Raw genomic sequence first — 19,953 nt, forward strand, 5'->3', positions numbered from 1 at the left:
AACTCCCTTTTAACAGGAAGAAACTTCCAGCAGCCATCTGCTGCCACCGGTTGTAGCTCCTGATATTGTGGCAGTTAGTTGTTGTCACCACATTAGACAGGTAACCCTCCCACCTCTGAACAGCTGCTGTAATGTTAGCTATAAGAGCTGGTTATAAGCTAATGTTATGCTAGCTTCTGTCTCTTTATACATGTCGTACAAACGGCTAAACCTGTCATCTTTAAGGTGGAACCTAACATTAAAGCTTAAATTTTCATGCTAGAATAAGACTTGGTTTGGACTTGAAAACAAAAGTACGATCCAGCTGTAACAGCACAGCTCGCTGCTCTGGCTTGTGTTTCTGAGCTACACAATGCTATTAAGGGATGACACGTTATTGCCGATTATCTGCACAGCAAACTAAAACGAGGGGTCTGAAACCCCTGGTCTGATACTGTTTTGTTGTGTGTGTGTGTGTGTGTGTGTGTGTGTGTGTGTGTGTGTGTGTGTGTCATGTCAGACTTAATGAAAATGCAAAAGGCCACCTGGGAGATATGCTCAAGTCAGCACTAGCAGCGCGCAGAGGGACGGTTTTGCAGGCTCAGGTATCTCCTGCCATACTGGTGCTAAAGTGTGTCAACAAGTGCAGAAAAATAGCAGTTAATCCATCGATGCTGGGAGGACAAGGTGATAAAAATCTATCAGCTGCTAAATCTTCTACTTGATTCTATGACTGTGCGTAGTGTGTTTAAGGGAAGGAGTAGTGGATGAGCAGGCTTTGTGGTCGGTTTGACTTTCCTGCATTTTGAACAAAGCTTTAAACCTTTTTTTAACTGTACAGAACAAAGAGTAACTACAAAGTATTTTTAAACATTCAGCTTTTCTGCCAATTAAAAAAAGATACAAAGCATTGAAAGTATCAGTCACACAGACGTGTTATGGGGTCCTGATGCATTAACTCCATGTATCTCCTACAGTAAGCAGTCCCTGTAATATTCTTAGACTGGTCTTTTCTGGCTCATTTCAAATCTAATTAGCCTTTATGTCCATTTTCCAAATTATTATTTATCTTAACTTTTAAGGGCTTCAGTAAAGACTTCTATATATATGAAGGAGCCCCTGCATGTTATTTTATTTTGTGTATTACACAAGTCATTATGTGGTTTTACAGATCATTGTTTCAAGGCGTCCTACGGACACTTAAAAAACATTATTTTTTCCTATAGCTAAAAATGCAGGATACATGAAGTGGCAATGCACCCAGAAGCACGGAAACACACTCTTTCATGCAGTGGCTTAATTTGAATGTACTACTTTGCATTTCAAGTTTCTGAACAGTGTGTTGGAGTCAGGATGTCAGGGATTTTAAACCCCACTCCCACTGTGTTTTTCATGTCTCACAATTTCTCTCTGACATTAATGAGAACATTTTATTAGCCTGCTTTCACCATCAACACAACAGATGGCAAACAGGTGAAGCGTGTTTAGGAATCTTATACAGCACATGTGAATGTTTCTGTGTAGCTCATCAGAACTACCCACGATGCACCTGGATTTACTAGTGTTTCAGTTATGAGCACAGATGGGCAGTAACGCCAGAAGATGTGTTTGAGGTGTGAGTTAATGAGTTAACAAGTAATCGGATTACCTAGTACTGTAATCTGATTACTTTTTTCAACTTGTAAAGTAAGGGATTACTATTCCCGGGCAAACCCCACTCCTGCTAAACGGGTGATTTAAGAGACACTGAATCTTTGATTTTATTTATTTTTTACTGTGTTTTACTTGAATCTATAAGTAAACACACACACACATAAATTATTTTATGTGCTGGAATATGCAGGAAATAGGTTTACATGTTAAACACATTTCTTCCAGTCAGAGACAGTTGCATGTAATTTAATTTTCGTTCGATGCATGAAGTTAAAAGATGAAAACTAATAAAACAATTTTTAAAAAATAGACTTTTTCATTTGATTTAATTTTATATGATTGATTATGCAGAAAAACAGCTGAAAGGTCTGTTGCTTTATTACATATTCAGGTTGTGTATCATGTTTTTAAAAGTAATAAAGTAGCTAATTACTTTTGAAAATAAGTAATCAGTAAAGTAACAGGATTACTTTCTGGGAGAAGTAATCAGTAATTAGTAACTAATTACCATTTTCAAGTAACTTGACCGACGCTGCTTATGAGTTAACAGGTAACTTGATGATACAAAATCAGCAAATATGATGAAACATGATGCTTGTTTGTTATTGTTGTCTTGAGTTATCCATGTTTAACATTAAATGAATCGCTACAAAAATAAAATTACATAAAAAATTTATATTTTTATATAAAACAAAATGATTTGCTTATTGCTACAAATTCTACATTAAACCTTATTAACACATTACCTTACACGTGACAAATCCCAGGGTCGAGACCAGCCGGAGACACAAACCTCAGGGGTCACAACCTTCAGTGTTCCCGGTACTAACTCGGATAAACGGGAAGCTCGTGTCAGGAAAAGCATGCGCTGTAAAATCGAACATGCTGATTCATCCACTGTGGTGACCTCTTCAAAAGTGAGCGAGCAGCTGAAAGGAGCTTTTCTTCAAATTAAGCTGTTTTAGTGTTTCTCCTCTGATGTTATGCTGGACATCATTTATCAGTGAACATGTTTCGTGGCATCTTTGTGTTGTAAATTCCTTCAGAAGGCACTATCTGATAGTTTGTGTAAGAGCGTGTGATCGGACTACAAACACTTCACCTCTTAATGCAGCCGTGCTGTCGGCTGCTTTGAATACATCCTGGCCTCAAGGAATAAAAAGAACGATTCTTTCTCAGTGAATAAATCAGTCCTGCATGAAAAATACATCGATTTATTAAATAATTAATGCATTCATTATTTTTCACATTTCCTTCTGTCTTTTCCTTTTTTAAACTTGCCTTTTTGCAATGACATAAGCCGTTATGCTTCGTCTGTGTTTACACTGTACAGGATGCTCAGTCCCACACGGACACACCCGACTCATCGGCAAGCAGGAGAAATTGAGGTCACCAAAGAGAAGTTTTAGGCAGCCAGCTGTGTTTCTTAAAACTTTTTTCCCCTGCCTTTCCTGCCCACCTCTTATGAATATACATGCCGACGTCCCGGGAGGCCTCGGTATGAAGGTGCCCATATGGAAAACCACCAAACTCTTTTAGCTCACCTTCAGGAAACCTGCTCATTCTTAATCGTATGCTCACGGTTGTGCCGTTAGTCTCTGAAGTCTCTGCTGTTTGCACTGAGGAAGACAAATGTCAGACTTAAATAAACAGAATTCAACTTGTGGCTTCATATGTTATCTTTAGAGCGGTCCCAGAAAGCGAACGCTCTCTTCTTTAAATGAATGTGGTGAAAAAGACAAAAGGCTTAAAGCCGAAGTAAAGTTCTATCCATTTATGTTTATGTTAAATATTATTATTCAGAAATGAAATCATGCTTAATATCACAGTGATTATTTTTGTCTTTGCCTGTTTCAAGCAGTTTAAGAGAAGCATCACTTTTAAACTCTTTGGTTGGTGCGTTTCATCTCGCAGGCAGATTTGACACTTGATGACACATTAACAGCAGCGTCATCAAAGATCATCGATAGACTGATGCCAGCTCAGTGCTGCCGCTGCTGTGTCGATGTCTACATAAAGTACAGTAACGTAACCAAAAAGTAACAGCCGGCGACCTTTTCCTCACGCTTTGTTTGCCATTCATCTCAACAGTTTGTTTATATTTTGAGTTCAAATTCTGAAATTGGTTTCAATTTGATTAGAAAGTCTTGTTTTGTCAGATTAATGCCTTCCTTAGCTATTGTCTGAGTTCTGAGGATGAGCTTTTTTTAAATTGGATGTTATCTTTTGTAGCTTATTGAGACAGCGTTGATCGATTGATCCATAGACTGAAACATTCTGAGAAATCAAACCCTCTGCCTAACAAAACTTTAATGTACATATTTTTCCCATCAAGACAAAATCAGCTGAAGGTTTAATGACTCAGACACAGGTGACCAAAAATAATCATATGAACACGGACGCAGAGTAATGGGATCGATTTCAGTGTTTGCCCATCATGTGCCCTTGGCTGTACACATCGTGAGCATACAATAAAACGGGATTTGCATACACGTAAATTGTGATGCAATACTCTCCAGTAAAATTAGATGCTAGGATGAGTTGTTATTATTCCCTCCTTCATGCAAAAGCAGCACAAAGCCTGAAGCAGTATTTTGTATATCGATTTAAAGTGGCAATGCATTTAACAGGTTAGCACTTTTACAGTAGGAGGGTTGTGGGTGCAGGATGTGTGGTGGGCTGGAGCCCTGCTGTGGGGAGTGTTTATGCTCTCTGGCAGTCCAAAGACATCTTATTCAGATTAACTGGGGATTCTAAAAGTGGGGATGCAAGTGAATGGTTGTCTGTCTCTCTGTATTGGCCACATGATGGACTGGCCACCTGTTCAGAGTGTACCTGGTATTTTGCCATATGACAGCTGGGATAGGCTCCAGCTCTGTGAACCCTGTGCAAGCTTGGTTGATAGCTATGAAATGCTAATCACTCTAATGATTGTATTACTGCTGCAAGCTAAGTCACAGCAAGTGGTTAGCTACAGTCTCAACAAATCCTCTGGTGGAAACCCGGAGCAGTCGGTAATAACAGACAATGGTCTCCCTTTGGAAGCTGTTGCTACATGGCAAACATTAGCATTAAAAGCTTTGATCTTCCCATTCTCATTTAGTCCTTTAGTCTCCAGCTGTCTCCAGCAGTAGGAAGCTGCTGTGATGCATTCTTGTATAGTTCTGAGTTTCATGGTTTCTTTCTGGGAGTTGATGCTGTGGATGACGGGCATTGTTTGCTTGTTCTTCTACACCTGCCACCATCTTGTGGTACAAATTAGTATTAGACAACAGTTCACTTGTTATAACGCAATATATCGCTATTTGTCCAGAGCTGCACAGGTTCCTTTACAATAAATGCTTTCAAATAATCTGAGCTGCTCTCAAAGAGATGTGCCTATAGGAGGACAGGCGGTTCCCGACGTCTTTTACTTCCACTGACATTTAAGCGACACATTAACAAGTACTTTGCTACATTTATCCCAGAGCAATCTCGACCCACACCATTACATTAATCATCAACAGCCTTATTTAGTAATAGCTCATCATTACTTGACATTTACAGCCAAATCGGTTCATTTGTTGATAACAAAGTGCGGCGCAGAAAAAATAGTCAGACGGAAAACAGGTCAATTTGAATATCAAAAACAGCACACAATAGATATAATTCATGCTTTGTTGAGATCCCGGTCTCAGTGGAGCCCTGTGAAGCTAGCTCAGACAGCATAAGTCCCCCAATAACTTCATTCACATACTGAATACACATGCAGCAGTCAGGCCCTACTCTAATATAGCGTTCTGTTTAATCTGCCATGCATGTGCTGAATCTCTCATTGCCAGTGAAAGAGCTTCTTCAATCATTTCCCCCACTGCTGGCACACAGTGCTGCTTCTCACTCTTCCATATCATCCTTCTGTGGGCTCCGATTCTCAGCTTTGCCCCCACTAGGAAAGTTTGCCGGGTCTCAATTTCTCTCCTTTGTGCTAAGCCTATGTTCTCTTAGGGAAAGATCAGCGTTCTGTGTCATCTGTCTCATGTGTCATTCATAATGTGTAATGTGTAGTACAATATTTATATTGTGTAATTATCTCTATATGAATCTGCATTTGTTAAAATATGCAGATTTTAATCCTTCTGTTTCAGCGAGGCTTATGTATAAACTGCTGCATCAATCAAGACAACAGAATAACATTAAGCTTAATGCATTATTGTAACTTCTCCCATGAAAAATGAACCCGTCCCCGATGGCTAACACACTGGGTGTGTATCTTTAACGTCACATCTCTCGCACAGATAAGCCAGGAGTGTTCCAGAATCTTTTATTTTGAAAGTTCTGAAGCTTCTCTATACGTTTCCTGCGTTGTTCTTCCTTCTCTCCTCACCTGCTGTGTGGAAGGTGATGCAGGTTCCATAAAAAGTAGACTGGGTGCTATTTTAACCAAAGAGCTGCTGCGAGGCTTCAGACGGCGCCTCCGGTGGAATCTCACACAACGTCTTGAGTGGGCGTGATCATATGTGGCGGTTGCCTCGGTGGTGAAAGGTGGGGTACAACCTGGACAGGTTACAGTCTATCGAGAAAGAAAATATTGTGTTAGTATCATGTTATTTATGTCATCTGCATTCAAATAAAAATTGTTATAGCGAGTTTTTAATTTTTTACCATCCTTAGATTCTGCTTTTGTCAAAAAACTTCAATAAAACTGCGGCGAGACCGAGAGGTTATAAGAAAATGTATTCAGATTACCTGAATAATCTGATCGTCTGCCATGACCCCTAATTGGCCTTGGCTAATGCCCCGCCCCTCCCTCAGCCTGGTTCTGCTGGAGGTTTCTTCCTGTTAAAAGGGAGTTTTTCCTTCCCACTGTCGCCAAAGTGCTTGCTCATAGGGGGTCATATGAATGTTGGCGTTTCTCTGAATTATTGTAAGGTCCTTACCTTACAATATAAAGCACCTGTGCGGCTGCTGTTATGATTTGGTGCTATATAAATAAATCTTTATTGAACTGAACGACTGACAGCCTGCCTGTTACTGACAGTTTATAGTTAGACTTAATGTTTGACTGAGATCATCCAGAAAGCCAAAATACTGTCTTAAAAACAACAATAAGCAGTCTTTACAAAAGGTTTATTAAACGTATAAACCATTGTAATGAATACATGGGAGATATTTTAAAAACTGTAGTCTGTGGTAGGCTGAGGGTTAAGCTGGTGATTATTATTTCAAGCTGCTGTAATGTAATAACCTCAGCTGGAGCTAGTTATTGTTAATTTGTTGGGGAAACAACAGAAATAACTTATTGGCTGTCATGTCTGGCTACTGTGCTCGGTGCATGCTGGGTCCTGTGCTATTTTTGCTCACCAAAGAATGTTTCACGGAACAACAAAAAAGCCGCTCACTTGTGTTTGATGTTTGGCAAAGACAGATACATGAATTGGGTTATGTGTGTTGCTAAAAGAGCAACAGACTGATGAGTTTGATTTTTAGGAGGTTTGGGGAGGCAGTCGTGAGGTCCAGCAGCTCAAGAGATGTTGGGGATAAAAGATAGCGGTGAAGTGATTTCTCTCAATTTCTTCCTGGAGTGCTCAACACACTGCAGCTCGAGAGGATCCAATCAAATGGAGAAAGCACGACCAAATACAGCTATAAGGGGCAAACATAGAAAACTCCAGCAAATGCAGAAATGCTCTGCAAATACAGCAAACTCCATCAAATGTGATGCAGATGGGAAAAAACTTGAAATACAGAAACACAAGTCAAGCACAGAAACTCAAAAGTACATTTGAAACATGCTGCAAATGTAGAAATCACAGGCATACACAAAAGCGCTGTATATAACACAGATTACACTGTTTCCAAGGGCCAATTAAAAGTAATGGATACAGCTGACACCCACTAGTTCCCATGGTGAGTCATGAGGTTGCCAGGATGTACCATCCATTATTTGTGTCAGAAAATAGGATCAAATAATATTTACTTTTACAGTTTGCTTCGTTTAACTTTGTGTGCTGTGCTGTGCCATTTTACCCCTTTGCAAATGTGCATTTTGTGCACAGCTTTAATAACTTTATTGTTATTACACATGTATAAATACAGGGCAACGAAATACAGTTTGCATCTAATCAGAAGTGCAATAGGAGCAGATTATGTACAGATAAAGATAGTGTAAAAGGTGGGACTAGTTATGTACAGATTATGTACAAATAAGTGAAGTATGCAGATGTTTGTATTGCTATACACACAAAAATACAGATGTGCTACATATATACTAGTTGGTTGCACGAGGATATCAGCTCATGCAGTTAATTAAGAGACAGAACAACGTTCTTGGGATTGAATGCCTCTGCAGTCTCTCTGTTACTTAGACAAGCAAAATATGTTTTTATTACTATTTCCAGATAAGTGACACCTATAAATAAGACCTTTGAAATGTTAGAACCACAACTAACACTTTTATTATCCACGCTGAGAATATTTTTATAGACTTAAATTAGCCTTCAAATTATTATTAATATGATAATATCTAAATGCAGACTGAACCCTCTACATCAGGGGTGTCAAACTCAAATACACAGTGGGCCAAAATTCAAATCTGGAACAAAGTCGCGGGCTAACGTTAATATTTATTGAAATATATTTATTGCTCCAGATATAAGAATGAATCTTTTCTTATGGACTCAAACACGTTTTGCTGAAAAACTGAATATGGAACAAGCAAAGCTTAATACTAAACAATTTATATATTAGCTGTATAATACCAGTAGGCCAGCTCTGATAGTCGTTTGGTATGGCTTCGTGGGCCAAATGTAATTAGGCTGCGGGCCAAATTTGGCCCACGGGCCAGAGTTTGACGCCAATGCTCTAAGTCCTCACTGACTGCCAATCCTCTCATCCTTTGTTTAAATCAGACCTGGGCTCCTTGCTTCTTCGGTTTCAGGTGAAGTTTGAATGATTTCAGGGTCAGGCTGCACCCAGACTTTAAGGTTCAGGCCTTACATCCCTGCTTCTGTCTGAAAATGAGGCATGTGGCAGAGATATATGGGCTCTGGTCTGTGGAAACAAATGACGTCAAATGATTTAAATTTGTAATAACTAATAAACATTGTTACAAATTGCTTTCAGTGGAGTGCAGATTTGATTGGACTGTGAGTGAACCTGTGCCCGTCTCAGTCTGTGTCCGTCGGCAGGAATCATCCTCTGAGCGTTACAGTGACGAGGTGCGGATGCCTCTCCCGGCGCTCTGACAAGCTCTTTAATGCATTTGATTCCCAAATATATAAATCTATTTCTGCTACGTAAGGGTAATCTGCACTTTTATGCAGCGATGATTTCTGTGTCATAGCACAACTTGTCAAAGGCGATGCGTTTGCCCTCTGCGCACCGATGTGAGTTATTGAGTTAATGTTGCTTTCAGACTTACACTGGCTGAAAGCAGAAGAAAGAAACGTGCGTATCGTCTCTCCTCTTTGTCTCTTTTCTCGAGCATTTCAAATCTGTTACTGAGATCAGCATCTTGGACTAATCCTGAAAATATTTGCATCCATTTTTTTCCTATATTTTCTGGTGATGAAGCTTTTTTAAAGAATAAACAGTGTCAAACATGATCTCTCCTCCCACCCTCTGTTTCTGAACAACGTTCAATTATCTCACTTGATTAACTTTTCATTACAACAACCCAAACAAACAAACAAACACTTTTCTCCAGGGTGAAGGAGTCTGTGATAAGTGATGCTCTTGTTCCAAAACGACTCGCCACCAACACGGCTCCATATTTTCAGCGTTTCTCAGTAGGTTGGAAATGTCCTGCCATCCAGCCTCATAGACTGTAACATATTAGCATATTTATTAAATTTTTGCCCCTCTAATGGATGGAACATTTGCAGTAAGTAGTCAAAGTGATCACTTTCCTGTCTGCTGTGCTACGGCAGTCCTTTCAGTGTTACCCTGCCACGCTGTACTCACTTTACCAGAAAATATGAGCTGGTAATTTTCTCTCCAAACATCTGCTAAAGATACGTGCATTTGATGATTTGGAGGCTTCAAGGAATCTCAAGTCCCGTGTCAGGTTTCTTTTTGGGGTTTTTTTTTAGTTACAAGCGACTGTCAGGCCCACAACACAATATGTAAACAACTGCAGATATCTGCAATCAATATTTCATGCGTCTCACTTTGTTATTCTACAGCCTGGCGAGATATTGTCAGTCATATCATTGCTCCCTCTAATGCGAGGAAACAATCTGGTGTCATCAAATACTATTACAGCAGATAATCTTCCTCAGGAGTGTTTAGAATTAAAATTTCATTGTTTGCTAGAAGATTTTGACACACACACCCGAGACGTTTCCTCCAATATTTAAGGGCATGTCAGAAGCCTGGCTGCGCACCAGTTCCCAAATCTCTCAGCAAATTGTGCTTTGAGGGATTAACGACGTTTACTGTCACATTTGAGCCCTAGTTTGAGATGCAGGATTACATTTGGATAAAACAACCAAGCAGCTACAGTGTAAGTGCATTTATCTCTCAATTTCTAGGGAAAATTCCACCTTCTGCGCCACCCGGACAACTCCACGTCACATCAAAGCTGACACACTTAAGCTTCCCAGATAACTTTCTAAAGACTTGTCAATAAATCGTGTCACTGCAGTCACGGCACATCTTGCACAAATGTTATTTCCCCTGCACGCTTCTTGAATGTTTGAACCTGAGAGAATATATGACCCAATTTCACTGCTGTGGAATCAATCTTGTCACTCTTGCCACCTAGAGGATACCAACCACAGCGACAGACGAGTAACAGGCGAAGATCCTAATTTAAGCTTAGAAAATCACGAAAAGGTCCTTGAGCCAACTACGCTTTTACCTTTTGCGTTAGACGTGTCTACATTTGGTCCTGCGTTACATACAGGCCCTCACTGCAAAGACGTTTCGGGGAAAGGCCACCGCGATCCCTAAAGGGAGGCCGTAATTATGCCAGATGGGGCGTTCTGACTTTCAGCCTCGGGTAAGTCTTCTCGTGCCCGTGGTGAGACTTGTTGGCAGTATTGGCAAAGGAACAGTGCCACACTCATCATTCATACTCTGCCATCTGTGTGTTGGAGAGTGGAGGCTGTGAGAAACTTCTGCTGGGCTAGCGGAGCGGGCGGAGGCATGCCTTTGTGTTGGACTGATGAGCGGACGTACAAGTGGAATCAGCTTTTCAATTATTTTAAAACAATCCATTAGACCTGGACCGTGATTTGCTCGTTCCACCAAATATACCTCAGCGTTGCAAATTATGAAAAAGTTCAAAAAATCCTGAATCTGAGAGGATCATAACAAACTAAACAGACTGAGCCTCCTCTGGGATGCAAACAGTGTTTTTAAGTGAAGCATGATGTGAAAACAGATGGAATTAATTTTGTGCAATTGCTAGAATCATTGTGTTCGTACATCTGATTACTGCAAATTAGACCAGGCTTGCTGTTGTGCTTCAGAATGATGACAGTTGACATGTTTTACATTTATATATTTTAGTAATTATGAAGCACTAATGTTTTTCCAAAGAGCTGAAACGAAGTGGACAAACTCACAAGTAGTTTTGCTCATGTGAGCATAATTTCTTTTAAGGTAAAGTCATAACAAATTATTCATGCTTTGTTCATTTGAGGCCGCTCGTGTCCCGCTCGTGCATCTTTGCCAGGTGGCTGTGAGAGTGATGAGCAGTGTGTTTTACATTCCAGTTAATGCCAATTTTTGTAAAGACGATACTTTGGAGAGCAGAACCAAAGCAGCCTTTCTCACATATTTTAAGGCACGCTGCACAGTGGATGACCACCACATCAAGGCTACTACATTCACTGTACTATTTACTGATGTTCAGCACACAGCTCTAGGTGTGTGAAAGGCAGCTAGGAGGCTCGGTGGCACGTACACAGTCCCCACAGCACTCTGTATCTGCCACGAGGGGAAGCTGATCACATGGTGTCTTTGAGACGATATAAGGATTAGCGTTGAAAATCTTAAGTCTGCCGTGTACTCGTTTTGCACACTGCTTTGCAACAGGGAAGTGTGCTAGTTCCACACCGTGTGATGAATAATGCACAGGCTGCGTGGGATCCACACAGTATTCAGTAAACATTTGCTTTTGTTCCTTTTAATTAAGTGAAATGGTGCCTTACACACAAAACGAGATATATCGTTTGAATCTAAGTAGAGCTTGAATAGAATCAGTGAACTTGTTCATTGCTGTGCGTACAGCACGTGTTGCACACTCAGGAAAATCTCTGATGATCAGAGTCATCAGGCGTCCAGTGACGTAGTGTATTCAGAGTGAATGGCAGCTTGAAGTGGCAATTGAAGCCATTCAAATGCTAATGGATCGGTGAGATAGGAGCCAGTTACAGTGGATTTATCCAAGCAGGCACATTTTACCGGCCTGTGGCTTTTTCTATGAGATTGTAATTCTGGTTATTTTCAACCTGTGCCTTTTGTATGGGCTGTTTGATGTTTTATTGTGCAGCTTTACCTTTCTGTGTTTTGCCAGTGGTGTTGCTTTATATTTGATCCCTTCATGCCCAGCACAAAGGGATAATATATAACCTCTGTATAACCCCAAAACAGCCGAAACACAAGAGGTCCTGTGAAATTATTCGACTACCTGAACTTTGAATGTAGCCTCTGATAAAATGATTCCATCACAAATGTACTTCTTTCATGAGATAGCTTATCATTTATAAAATGTTGAATGAGTATTTTATCTAAACAAATTTAAAGCCTGGTTTAAATAAAGTAATTAGATTATATCAGTAAAAGTTGATTGTTTTGCAGGATGCGAAAGCTATCCTTTAATTAAAATACATCAGCTCTTCATCAATATTTTTAGCAGTGTTGGCTAAGGCAGCAGTCAGTGCACTGTAAACCTGTAAAACCATGTAAACAGTCTTTATGAACACAGTCGTTCCTTCTCCTGCAAACGTTCTCAGCCAGCACAGGTCACATGTATAAAGACGTCCTGCTAATGAAACCACAGCACCTTTATCATATACGTAGAGTTTCTTGCAGTGGTTGTTTCAGACCTGTTGGTCCTGTCAGGACCTCGATGGGGTTTTGACATCTTCTCTCAGCGCAGTAACACCCGGCGTCCTGGCCTTTCTCTATTTTGGTGGAATGGAAACGTCTGCAGCGCTTTGGAGGAGGATGAGGTTCAACAGCCCCAGACTGCACTCAGTTCTTCTGTGGCATTAAGCTTTATTAAACCACCTGTGAAAAATTAGATGTCTTTCAGAATCTACACTGCTGCTGCACTGCATCAGTTCTCAGCTTTCGTCCTTATCTGGAGTCGAGTGCTTGGACTCATGGTTTAGTTTCATTGAGTGTCGAGTCTGATCGGCACTCAGTGTGTTTTGTGCTAAACTTCACTTGGCAGTTTTCAATTAATGCGTTTGTGGTGCAGCAAAACACTGCTTTACTGACTCAAATTCAAAATTCAAATTCAAATTTTATTTGTCACGTACACAGTCATACACAGTACGATATGCAGTGAAATGCTTGGACAACTGCTCGTGACCTAAAGAGAACAAAAAAGGAAAAGGCTATGAATAAGATAGGAAATAAATATGAAAAATTAAAAAGGGTAAATTTAACTAGGAAGGAATAAAATATAAATTAAGGTTAAAAATGAAATAACTGTACAACACAAATTAGAATTCTTGCACTCTTCTGGTGTGTCGAGTCCTGAAAATACGACTAATGTCAAACGCACGTCCTTTAAGCACGTAAAAGCAACTTTAGATGTTTTGTTTTCTTTGGATTCATAATGCAGCTGTTTATTTATTATCCCAGAAGTCTTTCACCACCATGAGCCTGGGAGGAGGTCCAAAGGTCACTGAGCATTCACCATTTTAATACTTCTGTATTTGCTCGCTTTGTTTGCCCCCAAATAAAAATTCAGTCATTTTAAGTTCTGCTGCCTGTCAGTCAAACTTTCTGAGGCTTTATGAAGCAAAGACAGAGAAAGCTCAGCGCTGTGGGACCACAGCAGCCATTTCTGAGATTTTAATGTCAGTAAAATTATTCTTTGCTCACCGAAGTCGAGTTTAACACTGAGACGTTTTATTATGACCTCATTAAAATCAATTCAACCATTGAAGACTTACAGGTTCAGCATGTGTTGCATATGTTACTGACAATGATAATGTCATATTCAAAGATCATCTGCTTGTTTTGGTGATATTTATCTCCACTGTTTGAAATCAGCGTTGTGAAATTGGTCACTGAGCTAGCAAGAAAAACCATCCATCCATCTTCATCCGCTTTATCCGAGGCCGGGTCGCGGGGGCAGCAGAGAGGCCCAGACCTCCCTCTCCCCGGCAAGAAAAACCAACTCCTGGTAACTCATCAAGATCTTAAAAATAACAAAATTACAACAAAACCCCCCCAAAGACCATCATTTAGAAAGTAATGATAACTCGAGCTCCGACTGTCATTGTGTTCCCATGATGCTACTGAATGTGAATGCAACCTGTCACGAAATGAATCGGTCTGCAGCAGCATTTCATAATGTCTTGAAATGGTTAGCGCAGGAAAGCCGGAGCACAATCAATACAGTCCTTTATCTTTGGGGCTGTAAGTTGACATTAATTAATGTTCAGCAGTGACATATCTGTCTTTGCCCTATTAAAGCTTTGTTTCGAGGGTTATTCTTCCCACTGTGCCATTTATTCGTTTTTATTCTGCTGAATGTTCATCACGCCATAATTAGCCATTTTTCTCCCATCCAGAGCATCATAACCCATCACAACACGACAGCGTTGGCTTCCTGAGCACCGTTACCAGCCCGTTTGTCACTTGACGAGTTAACAATACAAAGTTTGTCAATATGTTTTCGTTTCATAAGTCTGATCGTTTATATCGGACTTATGAAACATGCAGTTTAATGTTATTTAAATGCTGATGTCTTCAGTCTCCTCCGGCCCGTGTTGTTTGACATTTAATAATCAGCACAGTGACATTTGTTTCAGCTCGTTCCTTCCTGTAGAGATACCGTAGCTAACATTTACATTGGAGCGTCTGTAATTTCTGTCATTTACATTCATTGAGTGAATGATCGAAGCAAACTTGTGATGGGCAGCTTGAATAATCAAAGAAGTAAGTTCCTATTCCACCTACTCATTTATGGCCTTTCTTCTCTGCTCCTTTCTTCCTGTCCCCCCTGCAGAGCTGCTGTCAGCCTGCCACGAGCTCCGGTGCCGCTATGGCTGCGTCATGACTAGAAACGGCACCTTCTGTTTCTGCGCTGACGGCTTTGAGGTTGGGGAGGACGGGACGAGCTGCAGAGGTAGGATCCTGCACCGCTGGTGGGGCCTCCTGCCATGGAGCGCTCCCCCCTTTTCCTCCCTCCTCTCCGTGCAAGTCTCTCCTTTTGCCCTCGGCCACACTTCTTTCAGTTGAATAAGCAGGAGCTGCTGCCTATATGAGAACCATCTGGGCCTCATGCACAGCACAGACACACACACATCCTTACACATGTATACAAATACTTCGTGCTTTTTTTATGTTCTTCATGGTGTGGGGCACAGGACATGATTTTGCTACAGTTGCACTGAATTATTTGAATTCTGCACATAACTTGTGCGTAGAATTGCATAATTATGGAAAGGAAAAGTTTCACAAAGTGGGAGTGCTGCTGGAGTTTGATTCTGCTGGGGGAGGCGTGAGAAAGCGCCGTTACAGCGCAGCGCATTGCTTATAAAAGTAATTATACCTGAGGTGCCAGAGTGAGGCCGCATTAAGTATACTTTATGTATTTGGGTCATGTTTGAGCACCTAATTTGTTACAAATGACTCTCTTCCTGTTTTCCATAAGATCATGATGAATGTGCCATGTATGGAGCATGCAGCCAAACCTGCACCAACACCTACGGGTCATACAGATGCAGCTGCACAGAAGGGTACATCCTGCAGCCCAACAGGATATCGTGCAAAGCCAAACAAGGTGAGTGGCACGCTTGCATCATAATTAGCACAGCGTACGCGTTCTGTCTCGTTCAGACGTGGAATCCCGGCTTATCGTCTCCTCGCTTTTCACAAGAACTGGTAGCGCAAGATTAATGGGACTGAGCGATGACCACATCCATCACCACACGGGGACGGCTGGATGTGGTCAACCCAGGATAATGATCAAATTAATGAGCATGAGATTTTAAGTGGGCGCAGTCTGGAGTATTTTGTGCAGAGACAATACCTGACATCACCGTGATTTATGTTAATGCCCGATGCTGCTAACAAATCTGCCCCAGTGAGGAAAGCAAGCTACTTATTGTAGAAATTAGACAAATCAAAGAGTTATTGTGTTTTGGTGAGTGCGGTGTGTAAATAGTCCTGAGTTGTGTAGTTTACACGTCCGTGCCCGTGTTTTTTAGGGTTGTTGCCACTTTGGCGCATATGGGTTGAAAATAGCTGGAGGCCCAACACGTCTTGTTGGGGAGACGCCGCTGGTGCAGCTTTTAATCACGGTGACTGGTGTCCTACCAAGAATAAACTGAATATGATTACCCATAAACTTAACTGAACCCAATGCTCACATGCATTAATATTAATTTAGCAGAGAGCAATAGTGGTACAAGGATAACTATGGGGTTACCATTAGTTGTAAAAGCTCATGAATATAAATTCCTGATAGAGCTCTCAGAGGCCAGGAGATGAGGAGCAGCAGGGTATGAAAAACATATTAACGCAGCGAGTGTAAGATTGAAGTCGGGACTCTGAAGCGCACATTTTTCTTTTTAGGGATTTAATCTCGGTTTAATCTCTGCTTTGACTCTGACTTCAGTGAGTTTTACTTTCTCCTAACATAAATGTGACGACACCCGTATGCTCTTCGTTTCTACTCGATTACAAATGTTTGAAGTGCAAATATGATGTTGAAAACATCTTTATTTAATATATGCAAAATACAGTTATCAGTACTTTCTGTAGATGATCGTTGAACCTGTTAAAGACATTTAGTGTCACGTGGTTGTGTCAGATGTAACCCTGGTGTATCGGATATGTTTGGTTGTTTAACCTCAATGTTGTGTGAACATGAGCTGTGATTGGACACCGCCGCCTGTGTCAGGATTGGCTTTACCTCGTCATTAAGTTAAAGAAAACATCCACAGGGCGCCTGGTGTCACAGTGCTGTGTGTGTTTTAGTTACATTCTCTCATTATTGTTATTCGTGGGTTTTGGTTCTGCTTGTGTTACATTTTTAGTCCTTGGATTTTGGTTTCTCTTACTTTTCCTTTCTGGTGTTCCTCGTTTCGTCTCCTTGTTCCCTTCATCTTCCCACTCAGTCGTGTCTCTGTCTCAGTGTCTGCATCTTTGTGATTGTCTCGTGTTTCCTGTTTTACTTTGAAAGTCTGTGTCCTATGTCAGTGCATCTAGTTTTGCTTCCTCTTGTCTCATTATGTGTGATTAGTCCAGCTGTGTTTCCTTCCTGTTTCCCTCATTACTTCCTTGTATATTTAAGCCCTGTGTTTTCCTTCGCCCACTTCCATGTGCTGTGTGTTTCCTCTGTGGTCCTTGTTATCCTTGCACCCAGTTTCTAGTTTCCTAGTGTCTTTGTTCTCGTCCTTAGTTTCTAGTTTTCTGCTTTTGGATGTTTTTTGCTACGGCGTAATAAAGCTGCCTGTTTGAGTTCATCCTTTGGCTCCTACATCCTGTAACCTGACACCTAGTTTATGTCAAAATGTAGTTTGTTGTTTTGGTTTATGAGCTTCAGCTGCGTGCGTTGTATATGAGTGCAGACTTGTATATAGTTAAACATGTATGGATTATATACTGTTGAATTCTGAATATTGATTTGTAAATAATGGAATTTGAACAGACAAAGTGTGAACGTCATCCTGCTGCTTTTCCAGCATAAACATTGTGCAGACATTATATTCATGAAAACTTTTCTTTTCTCTTGTTTCATGTTTGAAATAAAACGATTCTAATTCCTTATAATAACTTTGATATTTATCTTTTCCCATGATACATGTTTGTAGCCTCGCATGGTCAAAGTCTCATCTACCCCCCAGTGTGGGAGAAAAACGCTTGTCCCTGCGTCACGCACCAGCAGTTATTTGAGTGGACATTCTGATTTATTACCTATATTAGGAGGGCAGCCCTTGACTTGAACTTGTGCTGAAGATTGGGATAAATAAGGGCCCTTTCAGGGGGTGAACCTGATGTCAGAGACTGTGCACGCTCAATTAAGCCCATAAAGAGGCTTATTTCAGTTCCACCACCGCAGATCTCGTTCCACGAGTCCAGGCGGGAGTGTGTGCTGGTGAACACTCACATGTCATATCTGCGTTTCCTGTTATTTGAGCTTCAAGAAATCTGTCCTGAAAGTGTTTCCTGCTGTTTGTTTGTGCAGTGGTGGAATTAGAAATATTGTGCATGTTTGCCTTGGTTGGGTTAACACTGAACAGACAGTAAACTTTCCGATGGTCTTTCCGCTCATATATTTTGCATATCACGCTGTTTTTAAGGGAAACTTTACTGAGCTAGCAGAATAGCTTTGCTGAGTCATCCCACGATAAGATTTATGTATGTTTATTTCAGATCCTGGCGACAGCCGGCCAGCGCTTCTCATCGGTGGCTCAGATCGCATCGTCGTCACCCATCTAAATGGAAGCGGCCTTCAGCCGCTCAGGTCCTTGAGGACAAATGGGACGCTGGCTCTGGATTTCCAGCAGAACCAGGAAAGTGTGTGCTGGGTGCTGTCTTCAGAGTCCTCTGGGCAGCTCCGCTGTGCTGTGACAAGGAGCCTGCGTGGATTCACACGGGAACAGGAAATACGAACTCAACAAAGTTTGCAGCGTATGTTTATATCAGGTCCTTCTTTTGTTCATTTTTCTGATAAACAGCCGTCTAACCACACGAATAAAAGGTATTCCTGCCTGTGGCGAGCATCATCCGGGGCTCACGCACACAGGCTCACGCTTCTTTGTTTTCTCATTGTACTTTGCTCTCTCCCTCTCTCTCTTACCTGCGAGCTGTCTCGCTCTATCTCCTCATTATCACCGAGGCTTACGACAGGTTAGCCTCAGCAGTTTTGGAATTCATCTTTATCCTGCAATCGCCATTCAGGCCTGCGAGCTGCACTCGCTGCACTCGCTGCACTCGCTGCGCTGCTTCGGAAGTGCTACCTTTTTCTGCTCTAGTAAAGATTCCCATGAATTATAGCCCATTTCATAACAAATGTGCTCGACTTTCATTTGTTAAAGTCTCATAGAAACCTGCAAGCTAATCAGAATTATTAATGGCCATGGTATCTTTTAAAAGGGCACTGGAACAACTGCACAAATAAAGATTTAGTTTATTCATCATGAGTAGCAGAGTTTGCCTTTGCCGTCAGGAAACTGTTCACAGAATCTTAACAACAACATTGCTGTCAGTTTGATCTCAGCTCGGACGTGGAGAAAACGTCTTTAATGCAAATACTGCAGGGTTGCTGCAGTAATATTTCTGCAGGGTCATTGGACATGAGTGGCGACAGACCCTCTGTAAGGAAAAGTCGTCCCCCTCTAAATGTGTCCTTGCAAACAAAGCTTCATAACTTCAGATACTTTACAAACGTGCAAAGAAAGAACTCGTGCTTCGAGTTTAAAGCATCAAACTCTCCGCAAAGCCCCACAAACCTCATCAGCTCAGATCTGTGACTAAAGACTAAAAGTCGAGATAACCAGGCCACCCGCTGCTTCTGTTTCATCATTATTTTTGTCTCTTTGGTTGCCACGGAAACCTTATTTTATTTACATGGCATCTGTTCTACACGAGGATCTAACGCGTCTCCTTCTTTCCCGCTGCAGATGTGGAGCAGATGGCGATTGACTGGCTGACAGGAAACTTTTATTTTGTTGACCGCGTCACTGACAAGATCTTTGTCTGTGACAGCGGCGGGGACACGTGCGTTACCGTCCTACAGCTAGACCTGCTCAATCCTAAAGGCATAGCTCTGGATCCTCTCATGGGGTGAGTGCATACCTTCTCAGAAAGCCACCACGCAAGTCTCATTTATCACCGCGTGTCATTTTTCAGAGGAAAAAAATATCAGAGAGAGGACAAAAAATTACATTTCAGTGCTGATAACAAGAGATTTATCAGGAGGAGTATAAGAGGGCTACAATAAAGGGATTTAAATGATTTCCTGTCCTTCAGCTGAGCCATTTTCTCTGTGTGTAATTTGGTGAATAACTGGTGATGCTACTGTCTAGACATTCATTTGTATTCACTGATTTCACATCCCACAGAAGAACAGGCCCCAACAGGACTTTCATTACAGGATTTTTGTCTCTGAAGATCAACGAAAAAGCGCAGCACCAGTGGAAGAAA

The 19,953-nt window shown here is 41.2% G+C and overlaps 1 protein-coding gene across 1 annotated transcript in view; it reads left to right on the forward strand.

The window, feature by feature from the left end:
* Window positions 1–19,953, forward strand: part of lrp1bb (low density lipoprotein receptor-related protein 1Bb) — a 259,062-nt gene that overhangs the window by 95,285 nt on the left and 143,824 nt on the right. The window contains exons 4-7 of the mRNA XM_026144138.2: window positions 14,807–14,926; window positions 15,455–15,583; window positions 18,181–18,438; window positions 19,431–19,593. Coding sequence (XP_025999923.2) covers window positions 14,807–14,926; window positions 15,455–15,583; window positions 18,181–18,438; window positions 19,431–19,593 — 670 coding nt within the window. The remainder of the gene's footprint in view (window positions 1–14,806; window positions 14,927–15,454; window positions 15,584–18,180; window positions 18,439–19,430; window positions 19,594–19,953) is intronic.

Source organism: Astatotilapia calliptera, chromosome 16, assembly GCF_964374335.1.
Source record: "Astatotilapia calliptera chromosome 16, fAstCal68.1, whole genome shotgun sequence".
Classification (NCBI taxonomy): Eukaryota; Metazoa; Chordata; class Actinopteri; order Cichliformes; family Cichlidae; genus Astatotilapia; species Astatotilapia calliptera.